The sequence below is a fragment of the Lutjanus erythropterus genome, chromosome 13 (genome assembly GCF_056507025.1).
Source record: "Lutjanus erythropterus isolate fLutEry1 chromosome 13, fLutEry1.hap2, whole genome shotgun sequence".
NCBI lineage: Eukaryota > Metazoa > Chordata > Actinopteri > Lutjaniformes > Lutjanidae > Lutjanus > Lutjanus erythropterus.
The window spans coordinates 35,428,743-35,448,136 of NC_139329.1; the positions used below are offsets into that span (position 1 = coordinate 35,428,743).

The 19,394-nt window shown below is 38.4% G+C and overlaps 1 protein-coding gene across 3 annotated transcripts; it reads right to left on the reverse strand.

Annotated features, from left to right (window-relative positions):
- Positions 1–1,702: 1,702 nt before the first annotated feature.
- Positions 1,703–14,178, reverse strand: hmg20a (high mobility group 20A). Of its 3 annotated transcripts, none has more exons than XM_084734567.1 (8): positions 14,041–14,178; positions 13,694–13,903; positions 10,776–10,908; positions 8,889–8,926; positions 6,448–6,520; positions 5,829–6,044; positions 2,986–3,118; positions 1,703–2,274 (listed from the first exon to the last, which is right to left on the reverse strand). In XM_084734567.1, exons 1-8 carry the CDS (start codon positions 14,104–14,106, stop codon positions 2,265–2,267), a joined length of 879 nt encoding a protein of 292 aa, XP_084590693.1. In that variant the 5' UTR covers positions 14,107–14,178; the 3' UTR covers positions 1,703–2,264. The 3 variants fall into 3 exon arrangements, with proteins under 3 accessions (XP_084590693.1, XP_084590692.1, XP_084590694.1); XM_084734566.1 differs by having other exon boundaries at positions 6,448–6,523; XM_084734568.1 differs by lacking the exon at positions 1,703–2,274 and having other exon boundaries at positions 2,982–3,118; positions 6,448–6,523.
- Between the last annotated feature and the right edge of the window lie 5,216 nt (positions 14,179–19,394).

A 19,394-nucleotide genomic window follows, 5' to 3' on the forward strand; every position in this document is an offset into this window, starting at 1 on the left:
GACATGCAGAAAAGAGCCGAAGGCGGGAGTCGAACCCATGGCTGCACCCATGGCTAACACGCTACACTAAAATGTTGACATTTGCCAAGCTGTCAGCTCTTCGTCTTGCAAAGCACACACTGTACATTTTTTTCGTTTTTTTGTTTTGTTTTTAAACCGCAAATCTACTGCTCGTTTCCCTTTGACCACAAACTGAATTAGTACCAAAATAAGCCGGTGTTTGATTTGCTTCCGGGTTGTAAAATGTCAAATGTTCATAATGACCTGTAAATTTCCAAAGTCCTCTCCACACTGCGTCACATCACATGACACAGGAGGAGCTGGACCTTTACAATGTGCATATAAAACAGAAATATCAGCAGTGGAGGAAACTAACTTTTCTCACACACTCATACACTCAAGTACTGTACTTTTTTGAGCTACTTGTACTAAATATTTTGAGTTATGCCACAATGTACTTCTAGTTCACTAATTCATATGATCAGTTTATATAATATGATGTCTTATTACAGATTTAATTACCAGACTATGTGAAGTAAAGTACTAATTACATATTAATACATCAATAATAATGATCCACACTATGAGTTCTTTTACTTTTAATACTTTAAGTACATTTTACTGGTACTTTAAATGTAATTTTGTCCATGACTTTTACTTGTAATTTCTGTACTGTGCTATTGCTACTTTTACTTGGGTAAATGATTCTAATACTTCTTCCTCTACTGTAATCAGTATTACAGCAGTCAGCAAATGTGTATCATTAGTTCAGTGTATAAACCCACAAACTCTCCTGTGGGAGCAGAACATCTGTTAGGGACATTGTTGGATCTAACACTGCAACACATGCGGCCATTGTGGACAGGAAGTCTCAGCTGGCAAAGAGGAAACGGGCATCAGTGAATGGAAACAGGAAGGGCTCATAACATCAAGTGAGAAACAAATACAGTACGTTAGCAACTTGATAGCTCACATGCAGGCTGATTGGCCGGCTCCTCATCATACAAACAGGAACAGATTTTAAATTTCCAAGCGCTTCGTACTGTAAATCTGATTTACTAAAAAGGATTTATGGCAGAGTCTCCTGCAGTCATTTTGTTCCACTTTCGTTCTCCTCGCGACTAAGAAGACTATGAGTGGGAAAATCCTCATCATACAGTAGGTTATTGTTTTCCAAAGCTGTGTGCAGCTCAGTGGCTTTGAATGAGCCCCACAGTCGTGTCTCTTTCTCCAGATTCCAGTAAATTACAGCAGAGCTGCTCAATTAACTTAACCGATCCAAATCTTTTTGACTCCCCACCTACTGTAAGTAAATAAGCTCAGGCGCTGAGCGAGCACAATTCCAAACGGTGACGTATTACAGCAGATTAGCCACATAGTTCTATCTTATACAGGAGATTCGCTTAAAAACCAGGCTGTTAGAAGTCGAGTGTGACAAATCAGAAACTGGAAAAGCAGCGTTTAGCTTGGCAAATAACTGAATTCGCTGCTTTAATATTTATTCTGCAAATTTTAGACATGCTTTCAAAAACGGATCAACAGTGGCTGTTATATAAACGACACCAACTTTGAGAGAGAGACGTTCTGTATAAGATGAAATAAAGAAATCTAGGGCACTGGTACCAAGTGTATCTAACTTTGAATTTCCCTTCAGTGCAAACATGCTCCCAGCGTGTGATGAACCTCTCCAAACAAACTGACATGATGTAAATACGTTTATTGAAAACACAAACACTTTTTTCACACAGGAAAAAGAAAATGAATGGCACGTTTTTCTTCAACAGAGCATGATAAAAGAAAGTTAGCTCAACAATATCTCTTGGATACGGTAAATACAAACCCACTGACACATTTTTCTTTGATCAGAACGTGACTGATAATGGTTTAGATATTGTTGTGGAAGCATTAGCTATAAATGGACGGTGGAGACAGAAAAGGAGCAGGGAGTGACAGAAAACTGTTTCATGCCCTCTCACCTGAATATTTTTTATAAAACAAACTACAGCTATATTAATAAAGTGTGAACAGACTTTTAAAAATATGTAAAAAATAATAAATAAATATGAGACGCTACATCACCTTCACCTACATCACCTTAGCAGAGTAATAAAAGATGTTTTAAAATCAAGTAGGGATGACAGATAGACAGGAAGATTCACCGTCAAAGAGCAGTGTCTACTGAATGTCACTGTGAATCTCAATCCATCACATCAGCTGGACTCGGTCCAATTATCTGGGGCAAAAGACAGAAAGACACTCATAAGTCACTCGCAGCTGGAAAGAAAAAAAAAAATCAATCACTGCTAAAACAATTAAAGAAGCTCTTGAATAAATGGACCTCGAGCCGAAATTGTCAATTAGAGTAATTAATTTGTCTTTAAAATGTCTGAGTGTTGGTCTGACTGAGAGAAGGTCTCTTTTTAGGGACTGTGTTAACGTGTGATTTTTTCAGTCCCTGCAGGAAGTGCCGATGTTGTGATCGCAACAATTCACGCAAACCGATCTGTGAATTCTCCACAGCCTTGCAAATTTGTCCAGTCACTGCAAATCTGATCAATAATCATCGTGTTATTTTGTTCTGTTTTTTTTGTCACAAGTACTGAAAAGGACCCAAGGTCTGTCCACTGCTCTGTACACTTTTAGACTGTATAATTTTGAGCTTGCTGTTTGGACTCCAAACAGATTTTGCTTCTTTGTGGAATACCTCCCAACACTTTAAAGAATTATACAAAAACCCCAGAATTTCTTTCACCTGCTCAGTTTCATTGCAGAGATGCCTAAACATTACAATATGCATCATAAGTTTTCGAAACCTCTGCCATGAAATCAGGCATTTACGGCTGCAACAAACCCGAAAAAATCCCACTAAATCCTGGTGGGTCATTATTGTGTACATTAAAAATAAATAAACTAAAATACAAAGTCATTACTTAGTTCCTAGTCTTAACTCTACTTAAGTCATCATCCACATGAAGCAGCTCTTACCTGTCCAAACGGTTGACCACGTCTCTCACAGTGTTGATCAGATTCTCGTGTTCTTGGGGATTACTGACGATGATGCTGTGGAGCTTCTTCATGTAGGAGTCAATGGTTTCCAGAGTGGGCGTCTCTCCGCTGGCTGTAAGACAACAAGTATGTGATGTCAGCACTTAAAGATTTCTTAAGTATTTGTGGTTGTTTTAACGGGATAGTTCGGATTATTTGAAATGGGGCTGCATGATGCAATGTTGCTATGGACAAGGTCTGCAGCAAAATGGACATTACCAACTTATATAAGGTTCACCTAAAAAATCAGTATCAAATCTCAGTTTACGCCAAATATCTCTGTCTCCAAAGCAACCAGACTCCTCTGAAGAGAATCATCAATTTTACACAAACTGATTAATTGATTATACAAATTAAAGCACATTACTGTGCTTCCTACACTGGTATTCCTTCTGCTTTCCTCAGATGGGGGTGTGCCAACCACCATCTCCAGTAGCTAATACACTGATACACTAATAATATAGACCTCATACAACCCCACTTCAAAATCAAAATTATTCTTTAAGGTGAAAAAAAAGCTCAAAGGTCAATCCATAAGCAACAACATTAGGTTGCAGCTGACATTGAGTCTTTAATCTTTAACAGTGATGTTGTGCCGTGTCATTTATTCCTAACTCATCATCTAAGCGGTGGCAGGGGTCACTACTGAACGCCAAGGGCAGAAATCACAAGATGACAAGACTAATCAGAATATAAATGATCCCAGCACAACAACACCAGTCACTACTTGTCATTCCTGATGTTTCTGCTGCAAGCGACATCAAGGGATGTCCCCAGACTGGGTCAAAGAGCCAAAGAGACTGGCTGGCAGCAGACAAGAGGAATCATCGGCTTCATTGGATATTTCTGGCTTTTTATTCTGAGCGCTTGCATAGTTCAAATGTGCATCAAAACCATCAAGACTATGAGAGGTGTAAGGAAGAAAAAAGCTTTGATGTTACCGGTTATTAATTTATTGACCAAACAGAAAGTGCCACGGAGCTTCACTGAGGCCAGATTTAAGTATATTTTCTAATCATCTTTCATTGTCAAGTTCTTACGAAACAGTTCCACTAGTGTTGTGTCAGTTTGTGCTGTTTGTAGAGTCTGTATCTCCGCTGTGTGAGCAAGAAATTCAAATAGGTGTGGGGAAAATTGCAGGAGAAAACCTGTGGGTGGGAGCTCAGCACGGGTCCTGTTATGTGCATAAAACAAGTGTGAACAAAGAAGGACCACATTCCTTCAGTTTAAATAATGTTAAAATTAAGAAGGCTTGCGTCACAGCCTGACTAACACGGCCGGTCTCTGAAAGAACAAACAGCAGGTGGTTCCACTGTACAATCTGTTTTAAGTATATATCTCTCCAGGAGGAGAGACGCTGGAGTTCAAAGCACGGTAAATACACAGTGGATGAATCAACACACCTACATTATTATTTATGTCTCTCCACCTTAGACTGTGACTCTGGAGCTAATAGCTCACTACAGTATTTGCATTTGTGTCTGCGGATGGATTACTGGTATGGGATATCAAGTCAATAGCAGTTTATAATCTGCATTGATCAATATCAGCAAATTTTAAGTCCAACAGCCGCACAGCACGCTTTCAGAAATAAAAGCAAAGCAAATTTATTTTCCAGACACAGCAGAATCTTGATTAAAAAAGGAGTATATTTCACTTTTTTGTCCATGATTCCCAAAACTAATGGTCCAAGTCTACTGCAGTAATAGATGAGACAAGAACTCTTCATCAGCAAATATCTGACAAACTTACAAGGCCGCAGAAATGCTGACTTAGTCTTAGTCATCGAGGATAGTGTTGAGTCATTTATCTTATTTTTATTGAAACTAAAGAAAAAAGCACAAGATAATTTTATCTAAAGGATTTATTCAAAGTGGATGTAAGTTAAGTAACCACTGCTCATGTCTCAACAAGGTAAACCTGCCTACAACAAAGTCATTCAGGAAAACAAGATTTTAAGACAAATTTTCTTGTCATATGGATTGATGCGTTTCTGGAACTTGGATGACCACTGAAATCAGGGCAGGAATTATAACAGACAGCCGGTGCCATGGATGCCCTGGAGTGTGGCTGTAAAGCTCCTTCTAAAACTAACTACCCACATGGCACGCTCTGTTGTGAACTTGCTGTTGTGCTCATAAAAAAAAACAGTCACCCTTTAAACTGTGTCTCAAGAGCTGGTGTTCTTGCAGACACGTAAGGAAATGTTGATGTAATTATCCCCGGATACAAGGTAACTGCTAAAGTTACTAACAAGGTTGTCTGACAGCGACTGCTGTTAGTTACTGGTTTGATTAATGGATTACAGTATAATGATGTGTGTTTGTGTTGATTACTCACGATGGTTGATCAGACTAATTATCAGCTGATTGTACTAAGACTGTTTTGTCTTCATACAACGAACTGACATTTAGTTTAATTTTATGTTATTAATTTTATTTAGTTCTACTTTACTTTATTCAACATTATCTTTTATTTTATAATTATCAGTATTGTTTTGTGTTTTATCAGTTTTATTTGTTTATTTTGTTTCGTATGTTTTAATCTCTTGTATCTAGTTCTTAGGCCAGGTTTTATTTAACTCTATATTATTAATACTGCTTTTAAATGTATTTTATTGTATGTCATTGCCAACAGTTTTATTCCTCGTCCTTATTTCATCTATAATTTTTATTTCACTCTATTACAGTTTAATTTGTTCTGTCTTATTGTCAGGTTAAGCACTTGCATTAACCTGTATAAAAGTTTAAAAATTCCAGGCCTGTGAAATGATCTGTTCTCACCTGGCAGAGGTACAGTGGCAAAGCTGGAGGTGAGCGCCTGGCGCAGGGTCTCCAGGTGTTGGTGGAGGAGCCCGTTGCGTCCCCTCTCTTGCATCACGTCGCCTTCCAGCCTCTCTACCGCCCCGCGCATGCTCTCCACGTGTTTCTGCAGCGCTGCGTTACGCTCCTCATACTCCATGTTGGTCTTACGCAGCTGCCGCATCTCCGCTTCACGTGCTGTTGAGGAATACACACACACACACACACACACACACACACACACACACACACACACACACACACACACACACACACACACACACACACACACACACAGAGAAACTGAAACAATGGTCGATCAGAGGAGAAGTCCAGAGACGATACAGCCAGATAAAGCAGCTGGTGCCACCATAAATTTTTTATTTGCTCAGAGAGGTGTGTTCTTTTTAAGTTTAGGGCATCTCTGAGTTCATTGGACTGTGGAACTATTCTGGGACGATGGAGCACTAAGATTTCTTGAGGTAGCACAGGAAAGGGTTAGGAACACTTAGACAAATGGAGGTTTAAAAACCTAAGAGCTCACAAAGTAACTACAAAGTCTTTTCTGAACGAGACAGCTGGCTGTGTTCAAGCGCTTTACCTTTGCTGTGGTTGAGGAACTCCTCTGTGAAGATTGGTATGTCAAACACGGTTCTGTCCTTCCCTTCTGCATCCTTCTGTTGAGAGCCAGAGACAGTGAGAGGGAAGGAGATAAGCTCAACGGTGGAAACATTTGGCCACACAGACTGACAGCGAGAGGTGGTCATTTATCTAGCAGGGCAGTAGGTGGGCGGGTAATTGATTTCATACCTGGCCACAGGGGAAATACAGTGATACAGTTTAAGAAATGAGCATGGTGAAGAAATTTCATCAACAGCGCGGCTCAGATATCAAAGGCCCTGAAATGATTTGCAATACATTTGCAATAAAAATATGTTTCACAGTACCAGCACAAGATACAGCGCAGGTTTCACTTGCATACCCCCCTCTGAGAGCATGCATCATCCTTCTTCATTTCTTAACATAATGAGATTAATGCTGAAAGCCACGTCCTTTCAAATCTAGAGGGGAAACACTGGTATTCCCACAGGAATGCTGACTCCAATAAAGTCACCTTGGCCATAACCCTTCAACAGCGTGCTAAGACTTACAAAGGAAACCTCTTAATTACATGCAGAACTTCATAAAAATGAATAATGCACTTAGTGGAGGCCAAGTGTTTGGATCACGAACACAAACATGGCACCAAAGAGGATTAACCCAGCTTTAGTGATGCAACAATAAACACTTAGTGTGTAGTGCATGAAGAGGGCAACAGAATCAGGCTCCTGGGAAAGAAACAGACTCTATCCATCACACAAACCCATAATTAATGAAACTAGTGACATTCTCGCATTTTTGCAAAGGTTTCAAAGTCTTTACAAATCATATTGATAAAACACTTTCACAGATATTTTGGGGACAGTCATTTGAACTACTCTAACGTAGGTCTGCCCCGTGAACAGTTAATGAATCATCGTCAGAGACCCCTCAGTTGACTGGGACTCTTCAAATAACCTCCACGGGGGTAACATTTCAATGAGGTATTATAAATAATGGAAATCATAAATATATTTTTATATCAGCTGGCACACTTGATGAAAAAAAATCCTCATGACTACATGCTCTATGGTTAACCGATGAGAGGAGGTGAAACCTGAGGTGGTGGAGTTCGTAAACAGGTTTCGGCTCTTCTTTTTTAGCTGTGTCACAGAGCAATGCCACAGCACAGCAGGCTGTCGACTTTACTAACTCAGCCTCAAAAAATCACCACAAGCCTCTAAACCCTGACGGAAGAGGTGAAGGGTGATAGAAACAGAGGGAGGCGTGACGCCGGACAGCAGCGCTGTCAGCAGGGCTGCAACTAACAATTATTTTCATCAACGATTAATCTGTCAATTATCTTCTTGATTAATGAATTAGCTGTTTGGGCCATAAAATGTCAGAAAAAAGGCCAAGATGACGTCCTCAATTCTTTGTTTTTATCCACCTTTCAAAGATATTCAGTTTACTGTCATAGATGAGTAAATCAACCAGAAAATATTCACATTTGAGAAACTAAAAATCAGAAACTTTTGACATTTTCTCTTAAAAATGACTCAAAACTATTAATCAATTATCAAAATAACTGGCTGTTAATTTAATAGTCATTTAATTTTTGCAGGTCTAGTCAGCAGCCTGACTGGAGAGACGCTCTGTGGTATGCTGGGATTTCATAACTGAACTATGAGTAGAAGAACGCACACTTTCACACTTAAGCTTTCTCTCTGACTTCCTGGAAATCTGATGTTTTCACATTAGAGAGGACGAAGAAATGCATTAAAGGGTAAGCTCAATCATGAGACCCATGTAGGCGGATATAATGAGTTTAGTGTGACACTGAAAAAAAGGAATGAATCCTTGAATCTTCATACTGAACAGCCAGATAATGACTGACTTAATCTTATATGTTCAGTATTTGTTGATATATTCCTGCTCCAACCATGTGAATGTATTTGTTTTTGCAGCCACAGTTCCCTACAAGACAGGAAGAACTTTATGTGTCTGGATTTAATAAGGTTTAAGAAGGTCATCGTAACATTTTACAGCACAATGAAACAAAAGAAAATGTGATTCACTTATGGCAAAACCAGAGAAAGTCTTTTCCAAGTTTCACTGTGGAACTTATTTCATTTATTTCTTCTACTGAACACCAGGGTATAGTGCTCAGACAGTTTGTCACACCTTTCTACAGTTGAAACAATGTCTGTATAATGCGTTAGTGTCTTCCAGTCTCCCTTTTCTCTTTATGTGACATCCTGCTGCTAAATGAGTTATGAATATGTCTCACAACAGACACCCAAATCACTCTGATAAGATCTTTTGCTTTCCTTGCCTGGGCAGGAAGTGTGGAGTAAATACAATTATGTTGCAATAATGAGAGGAGTTCTTGACTTAATTAAATATATTTACTTGTTGAGAAAAGTGACTCTGAGCGTGATTGGGCAGGAAGGAGTTACTGACCTCGTGAAGGGCCTCGTTGGCTACCTGGTGCCCACCATCTGGAGAGGAAGGAAAGAATAAAGAAAGAGGACAGCAGATGATTCATGTTTCCCCCGGCGCAGCGTGCCTTTACTCCATCATGAACTGATCAAATAAATCAAGGTAATCCAACAAATCCTATCCATTTTGAACGGACTGAAATGAGGCAGAGAATCTACTTTAGCAGAGCCGTTTGACTCTTCTCAGACCTTTTTGCCAGGGCAGAGCTGTTTATGTCATCAACATTTTGGATATCTAAACCGAGATTTATCCACCGTAACATAATAGGAACAAATAATGTAGACCATGTGTTTTGTGAGCACAGTAACAGCTCTTTGGCCTTGAGCTGAACTCATAACCTGAACTACTACTACAAAGTATCTCCTTTCTGTGCCACATTTCCATTGACTGAGCAAAGCGAATAATGAGCTCTGAGTTTCTAAATCCAATAATGGAACAGATACAAACTATGGAGTAAAACACGGCAAACAGTTTTAATATGAGTTTATTTGTGCCATAGTCTACCTGTAGAGTTTTTGCCTTGTTATTTTTTGGTATATAAACTGACATCATGTTTCAAGTCTAAAGGAACATTTCACCCCAAAATCAAAAAACACATAGTTTCCCTCTTTCCTGAATTGTCACAATACCAGAATTTTAAACTTCAGTATAGCATACGTTAAAAAAAAAGATTCCTCTTTCAGTACTAATAGCGGAAAGAAAATAAAAACAGCACACAAAATAAAAAAACAAACACTTTCTGGTTTTGCTGCGAACCAAATTTCAGGCAGGAGGCCTTGAATGAGCACTTCAGTAATTTTTTTTATAGCTCTGGTACTTTTGATGCTATAATTAACAGATATTGTTTTGTTTAAGACATGTGGTATTGATATAATATTGATACATCATTACTTTTGACAACCTTATTAGATAGGTTTGCTCTGAGTTGCTGAGTTTTGGAGATAACGGTCATGAAGATGTCTGGCTTCTTTTCGAATATGTTGGAACTAGATGACACCTGCTTGTGGTGCTTAAAGCCCCATCCCCCCAAAAAACATACACTTGAAAACTCAACAGCAATGTTTTTTTCCAGAAATAATGACCAGATTACTCAAGATAATCCACAGACCTTGTTTTGAGCAGTTCCATGTAGGACCTGGGCTGTAAATTTTGTAAATTTCCCTTAACCGCTGAAAATGCTAACAATTGTTTGTCCTAATTTTATTTTTTTTCTTCTCATTTTAAATTGAAGTTTCCTTATTCAACCAATGCCTCTGCCAGAAAAAACAATGGCGAGTGATGGGCAATTATTGCCATTTCTAGAATGATTAATTATAGATTAATACATTCATTATTGGCTCAATTCTTAATGGGGTCCAGTACAAACTTTCTGTTGAACTATGCCTGCCAACCGTGTCGTACGAGCCACTCAAAGGCATTTCTGCGACTGAGCTCTAAAAAACTCTGTAACTCACACCAAAACAATCTAGATGGATTCAGGCAAGAGGAAAAAAATACTTTTGGTTTAGGGGCGAATTTATGCAGCAACACAAAAGCATCAAAAGTTTGGTGCCTTGCTCATTGACATCTTTATGATCAATACTATTTAAAGCTTCCATTCCCTTTTTTTTAAATGAATTTTACTTAATGCACTAAGGGTTAGTGTTGGTCAGCCTGTCCAGGCAGGAACTGTCCAGAAAACATAATACCTGCTTAACCCAAATGTCACCGGACATATGAGGTCTTTGACTTGCCAACCATTCATTAAACAGTAGTAGCTCAAAATGATGGTGGGATGACTGCCAGACAAACTAATATCAGTAGATGATGCCAAGTTATCGTCCTCCTGCTTTTCTAACCCGATCTCACCTCCCCTGTGCCGCTTGCCCTTCTGCTTCTCCTGGACCTTCCTGGTGAAATGTTTGTAGGCCTCCGTCTTCTGGTACTTCTCCAGCTCCCGCATGTAGCGCTCCTTATCTCGCTCCGCCTCATCCAAGTATCGCTGCAGGGAGAAGAAAGAAAGGTGAGAGGAGCAGGGAAGATTCAGCCAAAAACAGAGGGAAATGAGATTTTGGCGAAACAGGATGAAGGAGGATTGTGGGTGAGATGGCACGCTGAGTGGGAGTAATTATTCCTAATCAGGATTAGTTCCATTCAAAAGACAGAAATCTGTTATTTCCACTATTAATAACCTACATTCACTTAAGGCTTGTAATGAAAAATGCATCTTTTAATACAATTAGTTCAGGAATTAGAGGGAAAAAAACTAAAACTATCTTGTCCCAGGATGCTGACATATCTGTCTCAGCTTTAAACTTTGTGCAACTCTGTGCAATAACAATCAGCAGCACGGCTATTTGGACTTCATCCCACCTTTGGATTTCAAAACAAAACATGTCTAGGCTTCTTATATTTTCACTGGTAATATGCACTTTGAATAACGCTCATAACTGAGTACATGAGGTGTTTTTCTAACAAAAAAAGCTGAGAAAATGTGGTAAATGACATGTGAAGTGCTGATTCTGGCATTATGTTAAATGTACAATTAAAAAATGTTCATTACAGGTTTCTAAAAGACAGAATTTCATGTCATAACGTAAATAGGACATCTTTCAGAGAAAGTTATGAAATAAAGATGTATCATAAAATGTAGGGATTAGGTTGGGCGATGTCCACAGTGAAACATCGGTAATACATGATGTTATTGTTGCTTTTTTGTTTTTGTTTTTTTGAGGTCTGACTTTTGGCTATTGTTACATCCCTGTTTAAAGGCAATGGAAAGTGATGATGATCCGTATTCTGCTGTATTTAAAAAAGGGCATCCAAGCATTGAGGGACAGTGGTATCACTCAGAAATCTCAGCAACAATAATCATATTTCGTCCATATGACATATTCTCATGGAAAATGTGCTAGAACACTGTAATAAAGCTTCTATCGCTACAGGAAAGCAACTTTATCCTTTTAATCTCTCTCTGTTGTTCCAGCATCACAGTTGAGGGCATATCTAGGACAAACTATAGCAATACGAACTATAAAAGGATATCAAACACCTACCAAACATAGTCATGTGTAAATCAGTGCTTTAGCAGCTCTACAGACTTTTGTTCCTACACCTCCTTTGTGCATACTGAAAAATCAGATGAAAGTCTCTGCTGGTTTGAGAGTGTGTTAAGCTAATTTTGGATGGGGATAGTGTTAAGTGTTGGCATGTTGCAGATGAATATTTCAGTCCGGTTCTCTGGGGCACCGTTGGTGCAATTACTGAAAGCCAAAAGTAATGGCAATTAAAAATCCAACACCCAGTTAATCAAAAACCTAAACAGATTTTTTTTCTGCTGGCTGCTCCAGCCTCTGGTCTGTTTATTTTCTTTCACTGTTTTCTCAAAGCCTGAATCACCCTACTGTGTATTCATTATTGCTGCATTAATCTATATGAATACTCAGATAGAATTTTGAAGGGACAGTTCATCTAAAAAAAAATAAAAATTCATATTTTTCCTCTGTCCTCAGGAAACCTCCAGCATTCTCCAAGTTAAATTTAAGAATTTTAAATACCACTCAGAATGAAAAATTTAATGCAACTTAACAACCAAACCAGCAAAATGTTATAGATATAATGGATTTAAAGCTCTAGAAAACAATTATTTACCAAGTACTTCAGTTTAGAAAATCATTATAATACTCACATTCATATTAGCTGAAGGAGAACCACTTGTGTTTTGGTTCTGCTGCCCCTTTAAAAACAGCAGTTCAGGTTCTTCATCATTAATAATTGCTTTTTAAAAAGCATTTTATTTTCAAAGGTATAAATTCAGAACAGGATTAAAATTTATTATTTCAAATATAATTGAATTTTGTTGCTGGAGCAGCAAAGTAAAGTCTCAATTATGTAACTCAATAATATCTCACTGGAAACAAATCTAAAATGTCAGCAAAATAAATCATATTTCTGGCTTCAAAATACAGAGTTAAGGTTAGAAGGAATTAAGAACATCTTCATCCTGTCGTCCTCTGACGTGATTCACTGCCTGCAGGTACTGCTGGCAGAGAGGAGGGGATGATCTGTTGCTTCCAGGAGCTCAGTTTACAAGAGTTTGCCAAATTTTAAGATACGTGGCAAACTAAGCTTAACAGTCAGACAAGATGCAAACAGCTTTTGTTTTAGCTTGTTTGTAATAATTGCCTATTAGCTGAGCTAGCATGCTGTGCTTGTGTAAAACATAGCGGTGGTGGAGAAGAGACTGTGGACAGAGCAGATTGACACATCAACGCCGCCATGCTCACGCTTGTTAAACAGGTGTATTGGTAGAGTAGTTGTCAATTTGAGATGGCTAATCTATGACTTCACAGTGTGTGTGATTTCTTTCTAGCAGAGAGAAAGTAGTTCCTACATGAAACTGCTCACAACACGGTCTGTGGATTATCTTGAGTAACTGCGTCATGGTTTCTGAAAGAGACATTGCTGTTTTTCAGATGTATTTTTTGGCTTTTTGAGAACCACAAGCCGAATGCTGTCTAGTTCCATTATACTGGAGAGAAGGCAGACATCTCTACAGCTGATATCTCAAAAACTCTGGAGCTCACACCACAACTATCTAGATAGCACTACAAGTAAGAGGAAAAGTGTGTATTTTTGACTTTGTGTTGAACTGTTCCTTTAAGCGTTTTGCAAGTTATCTTGAACAGTGTACGATACAAAGCGGAAAGGAAAAAAATGCAGAACTTTTACACATCCTCACAGTTGTGTGCTCATTGTGTAATGCTGTGTGGAACTTCTTTACTGACCTGCTTCTCTTCGGGGGGCAGCTTGCTCCACTCGTTGCCCAGCATCCTCGTGATCTCTGGAAAGGGAACGTCTGGACGCTCTGCGCGTAGCTGCTCCCGTCTGTCGTTCATGAAGCGAACGTAGCCCGTTAGGGGGGCCTTTGGTGCGTTGCTGTCCTTCATTGGCTTCTTCCTCTTCCTCCCCTTGGTCCAGCTGCCACGTCGTGGCTTCTGCAAAGATAACAAAAACAGATTTTTTTTTTTTTGAAGGTTCAGGTAGCAATCCCACATGATATCCATTGGCAGGACGTTCTTGGAGTTTGAATTGGAAAAATATGTCATTTGATATCTGCGTGTTCAGCTCTTACCTCATCTCCATTTCTCTGGCCGTTGTTTTCAGTGTTGGCTCCAGGAGAGCCAGTTTGCTCATCCATGACGTCTACGACTACAGACGAGACCTGAAGAAAAACAGCAGGAGATGTTAGAATAGGAAACTAGGGCTGCAACTAACAGTTATTTTCATTGTCGATTAATCTGTCAAGTTTCATGATCAATGAATAAAATGTCAGAAAATCGCGACAAATGTCAATCAGTGCCCAAGATGACATCTTCAAATGTCTTGTTTTGCCCACAACCAAAAGATATTTGGTTTCTGTCCAAACCAGAAATGTTCAGATTTAAGAGGCTGGAATCAGATAATCCAGGCTTTGTTTTCTTTAAAAAAAAAAAAAAATACTCATACCGATTAATCAACCATCAAAATTAATTTAATAATTGTTTAATTGTTGCAGCTCTATAGGAAATGTCTCAAAGCAGTATGGTAAGGGCTACAAGCCTAACTGGTATTAAAATATGATCTTAAAACGTTACTGATGAACTAAAGTAAGAGTAGTGATAAATTGGGACACTGCCTTGTGAAGGTGGGTTAAGCATTTTGCGACAGGGTTTGGAGGTGTGGTAAACTGTCACCAGGGATGCTGCCCAGCCAGGAAACAGAGAGCAGACTGCTCCTTCGGCAGCGGGATCGCCTTTTCTGCCTTTTGTCCAAACTCCTCCCTGTCTTGGCTCCCAACCTCCTCTTGGCCAGCCACATTTCCTCTAATAGAAATGTCTTGCCGCCATCAATCACTATTGAGCAAGTGAATGAAAAAACACATCATCCCAACTCCTCGGCCGCTAATGTAGCCTATTTTCAACAGGAGGAAGTAGTGTTATGGTACTGCCTTGTAAATAGAGATAAGAGAACGCCCACATGCTAAAAAGCTCTGTGGAAACAAAATCTGATCTCTAGCTGAACTTCTGGCCCAGCTTAGACTTTGTAGTCTAAATATCAGTGTTAGAAAAACAGGTTACTGGTGTTAAAGGAGCAGCAAGCAGTTCTAGAAAAAAACAGATGATCATTGAGTCTTATTCACAGGTCATCAAATTACATTGCCTTGGATTGGTGGATCGGAGATGGTTGATTGTTGAGTCTCATTTTCAAGTTGTGAAATACTGACGTTTTGGGAATGAGGCTCAATGATCAAATATCTTACTGAACCACCCAACAGGCACTAGATTTTCTAAAGCCTGAAAACAGAGCCAAGAGGAGGTGCATAAGTTTAGATTTCTCTCAGAATTACATTATTCTTCAAGGTTATTATGGAGTTTTTGCCCAATAAAGCAAAAAATAAATTGTCTACCCCAGCTTTAAATCCTACCTTGAACTTAAAACAATATTTTTTACCCTTAAAAGTAGTTAAAACACCATTGGGCATAGGTCAATTTTGCTTAAAAAAGGACTATAGACTATTAGAATTAATTGAGAGAGCACTTAATTAAAAAGTATGCTGACTCAGAGTAGCTCTGGGCAAACAGCCCAGGTTGAGCTCTGAAAATAGGAACAATATCATCATGTTTTAACCTCTGACCTCTTCTAAATCACTACGTGGGAAGTGAGCCTCTGTATCCTGGATGTGGTTTCTGCCCCCCTGCCACTAAATACTGTGGGAACAGTCACAAAGGAATTAGCCAGTCAACCACCAAAAAGCACATTTGGGAAAAGAACATGTGGTGGAAATCCCCCCTACAGCAGGCAGTTAAGAAAACATTTCTCAAAAAACTCTCTGATGTCTGAAGTTAGTTTCTAGTAGCACCTATAAATTCTTTCATCACAGATACTGACACACAAGAGGAGCAGGGTCTGTGTCTCACCTATTCTGTGAAGCTTATTTGAGCAAGAAACTTTATTTGCAGGTAGGGATTTAAGATGCTGAGGCTTAGTCCATGAACAAAAACATTAAAAGCTAATAACAAAGAGTATAAAATATATTATCAGTGTTCTTCTTTCCAAACTCAGGAACTAAATGCTATGCTGCAGTGCCCTCTGCTGGATGAAAGTACAAAATTCAGGATTTGATGATAATGCATTGAGTTTAACCTGGACAGAATATTACAGCACTACACAACTTTTACACAGTGGACTTAACTTTTGAAAACTCTAAGACATCACTTTATATATTTAAATAGTAGTAATATGCTACAACACTTTGCTCTGTTAACCTTAATCCTACCAACTGGACTACCTGCAGACCCAAAAGTTATACTTTTTGTTTGGGATGGGCAATATTGGCAAAATGACAATATTTTTGACCAAATACTGATATCAGTATTTAGCGATATTGTGACAATATTGCAAGGATGACTACTGGTACCTTCATATTAACACAATGACATTTTTGATAAATAATTATCAGTAATGTGGATATAGTGACAAAGTGGGTAAGGGTTAACAGTAGAACAGCTATAACAGTCTGGTGAGGTCAGAAAATCACATCATTTAACTGTAATACAGCCTTTAAGACCTGAGAGAAAAAAAACTTGTCATATCACAATATAATGATATCCCAGACAATATCCAGTCTCATACAGTGCTAGCAGTATAAAATCAATATATCGTTATATTACCTACATTTTGTCAAATGTCACAGGTTCTTTATTCTATCATTCCAATTTTCCATGACCTTGTCACCAATGTGTTGCTAATGTCTTAATATTACTGTTTTCAAGGGCCGCAGTGACTATTATTTTCTTTAATGATTACTCTGTTGATTATTTTCATGGTTAATAAATTAATAATTTAGATTAATTACTTATTTTGTCCAATCATCGGTTCAAAACCCTTACAACTCTTTACTTACTATCCATAGCAAGAAGACAACAAATCTTTGACATTTTACCTTAAAAAATTCATGACATGATTAACTGATCATCAAATTCGTTGGTAACTACTACTACTACTGATTGACTAATCTGCGGTTGATCGACTAATCATTGTAGCTTATTTTCTGTTTTAGTGAGCTTTTAAAAAATACCAATGTACTGGGGTCCTGGGGGACTCAAGTCCATAACACCCACTTTTGCCAACGCAGTTTTAGCATATGGAAGAATTTATTGATTGAGTTCATGGGTTTTGCGGAACATAACCAAGCAGGATAAAAGTGAGTCGGTCACTCTTGCAAAATAAAGCCATAAAATCATTTTTTAAATTAATATTTTTGCCACGTAAATATTTTTGATAAGTAACCATGTAGTAAGCGGCATAATGTACAGTGATCAGGTCATTATTATGAAATAAAATAAAATAAAATAAATAGTGCATTGTGTCATTGTGCACATGACCTCTTACTTAGCATTTAGCATTCGTTGTGGTTAGTCATAACGTTAATATCTGACACATAACGCTTATGTTTGGGCATCCAGTTAGCATTGTTGCAAACGTCGGCTCACAGTAGCTAATGGTAACACTAAGCTACATTAATGAAAGAAAGTGTATGGTCTACGCGTTCATATATCGTCACACAGGCCAGTGGGTGGTCAGAATTACACGACGGAATCATAGCTGCTTATATATAACATTCAATTTATAACTAAAACTAATTTCATGTACGTGATAAACCAAATGCCCAGCTAGCAAACCATACTGTTATTAGCTAGCTTCATGTAGCTAACGTTAACTTTAACAGCTGCTTTACATGAAATTGGTTTTCAGCACTAAGAGTATTGCAGTATGGAAAACGCTTAACTGTTGTTCATGATGACTACCGTTAGCCTCAAAAAACAATTACATATTGAACTTAACAATATCAGAAACTATGGTTTAGCGCTAGCTTATTACACTAATGAGCTAATAGCTAGCTAGCTGCGCTGCTTACTAGCGTTAGCACGCTGCTAGCTAGCAGACGGGTAGCTACCGTTCTGCTTCAGTGTACACTAATTTGTCAAAATACGATTTTAAGTATCATTAAAAGAAATATTTGTTTTACAAAGAGTCAAACAACCCAAAGAAAACCAACCTTAGGTACAGTAATCCGCAGCTGTAATCTACCTGTCTAAATGATTTTCCCAATCAAAACAATACAGCAGCCCTGACATAGAATCACACCACATAGACAAGCACGTAACGTTACACTGCCTTACAAAAGACTATTTCTGCCTGTATGTTTGAATATTTAATTAGGAATTTTGTTTGTGCTTCGTCAGATGTGTGGAGAACTAAGAAATATATCGAATCACAAAAATTATGAAATATATGATAATTACTGTATGTGTTATTGGGTTACATTAAAGCATATTTTATTGCAAATGTTCTTTATATACTCTATACTGTGAACTTTTCCACTTTCCGTGGATGATATTTTGCACATTGCTGCACAAATCTGTACAGTTACAGTCTGTACAATACAAGGCTGTACTATACATAGACCTATTTCCCTATAACACTTTTCATATGTTCTTGTCAATGTTCTATTTTTCTATTTATGCTTCTTGACTTTCATTTTCATTTGTTTTTTCTTGTACTATGTCTTTTGTTATGTACTGACATATCACAGAAAATCCATTGTTTGAGAACCTACTTGGCAATAAACCCAGATTCTGATTTAAATAAATAAATAAATAAATATAGATTCTACATGAGGCAAAGAGTTTGACAGATCTAGACAGTCTAGTTCTGTGTACCCCCCTCGTTGGGCTGTTTCTTCTTGTGTGCAGACGAGTGTCTCTCAGGGCGTTGCTCCCCCCTACTGTTCGTCCTGTGTATTACAGTTCTCAAATTTATATTGAACATTTTCAGAGTTAACGACCTTGAGAAATATCAGGCTTTATTTATCAGACGAGCAAGTAGGCTACGCACCAGGGCTTGTAAGTAATATTAAATGGATGGGGAGGAAATCTTTCATCCGCTGTGGACTTTAGTAGGTCACTCAGGCAAAAATGATGCTGGGAGCAGAGCTGGCTAGCTTTCAAGCTTTTTTGTTGTTTATGTAGGACATCCCTGCTTATGTAGTTGCAACTTGCAATGCTGCCATTTGCCTCAGCGTCTCCCTCTGCAACTGAAAGTGAGAATTTGAGCTCTGCTACCGCCTCACACACACACACATACACACTCAATGTTTACGATGCTGGCAACCCTGGGGTACAATCAACTTCTGCGAACAATCAGATCATATTGCACTGAGTACCCCCCATGCATTGAAAAACAGTTGTATTCATTTGAGAAAAATACTCAGACTCTGCTCCACTGCACATGGAAAATGTCCCTTTCAGTGCAGCCTTGTCTCTGTGGGCTAATATAGCCTGTCCAAACAGATAGTTCTATAACACATAACTGTCCTTTTGTGGACAGAATACACAGGATTAATAATAAAAGTCCCAACCCAGAAAACCTTCCCTAACTTGAGGG

Bases quoted from the DNA above. Each gene is read 5' to 3' on its own strand.
- hmg20a (XM_084734566.1), bottom strand. From the start codon at position 14,106: ATGGATGAGCAAACTGGCTCTCCTGGAGCCAACACTGAAAACAACGGC. The intron at 6,524-8,888 runs GTCAGTAACTCC...GGCTCTCAACAG, and splicing joins CCAACGAGGCCCTTCACGAG to AAGGATGCAGAAGGGAAGGA. The intron at 3,119-5,828 runs GTGAGAACAGAT...GTTGTCTTACAG, and splicing joins TGCCACTGTACCTCTGCCAG to CCAGCGGAGAGACGCCCACT.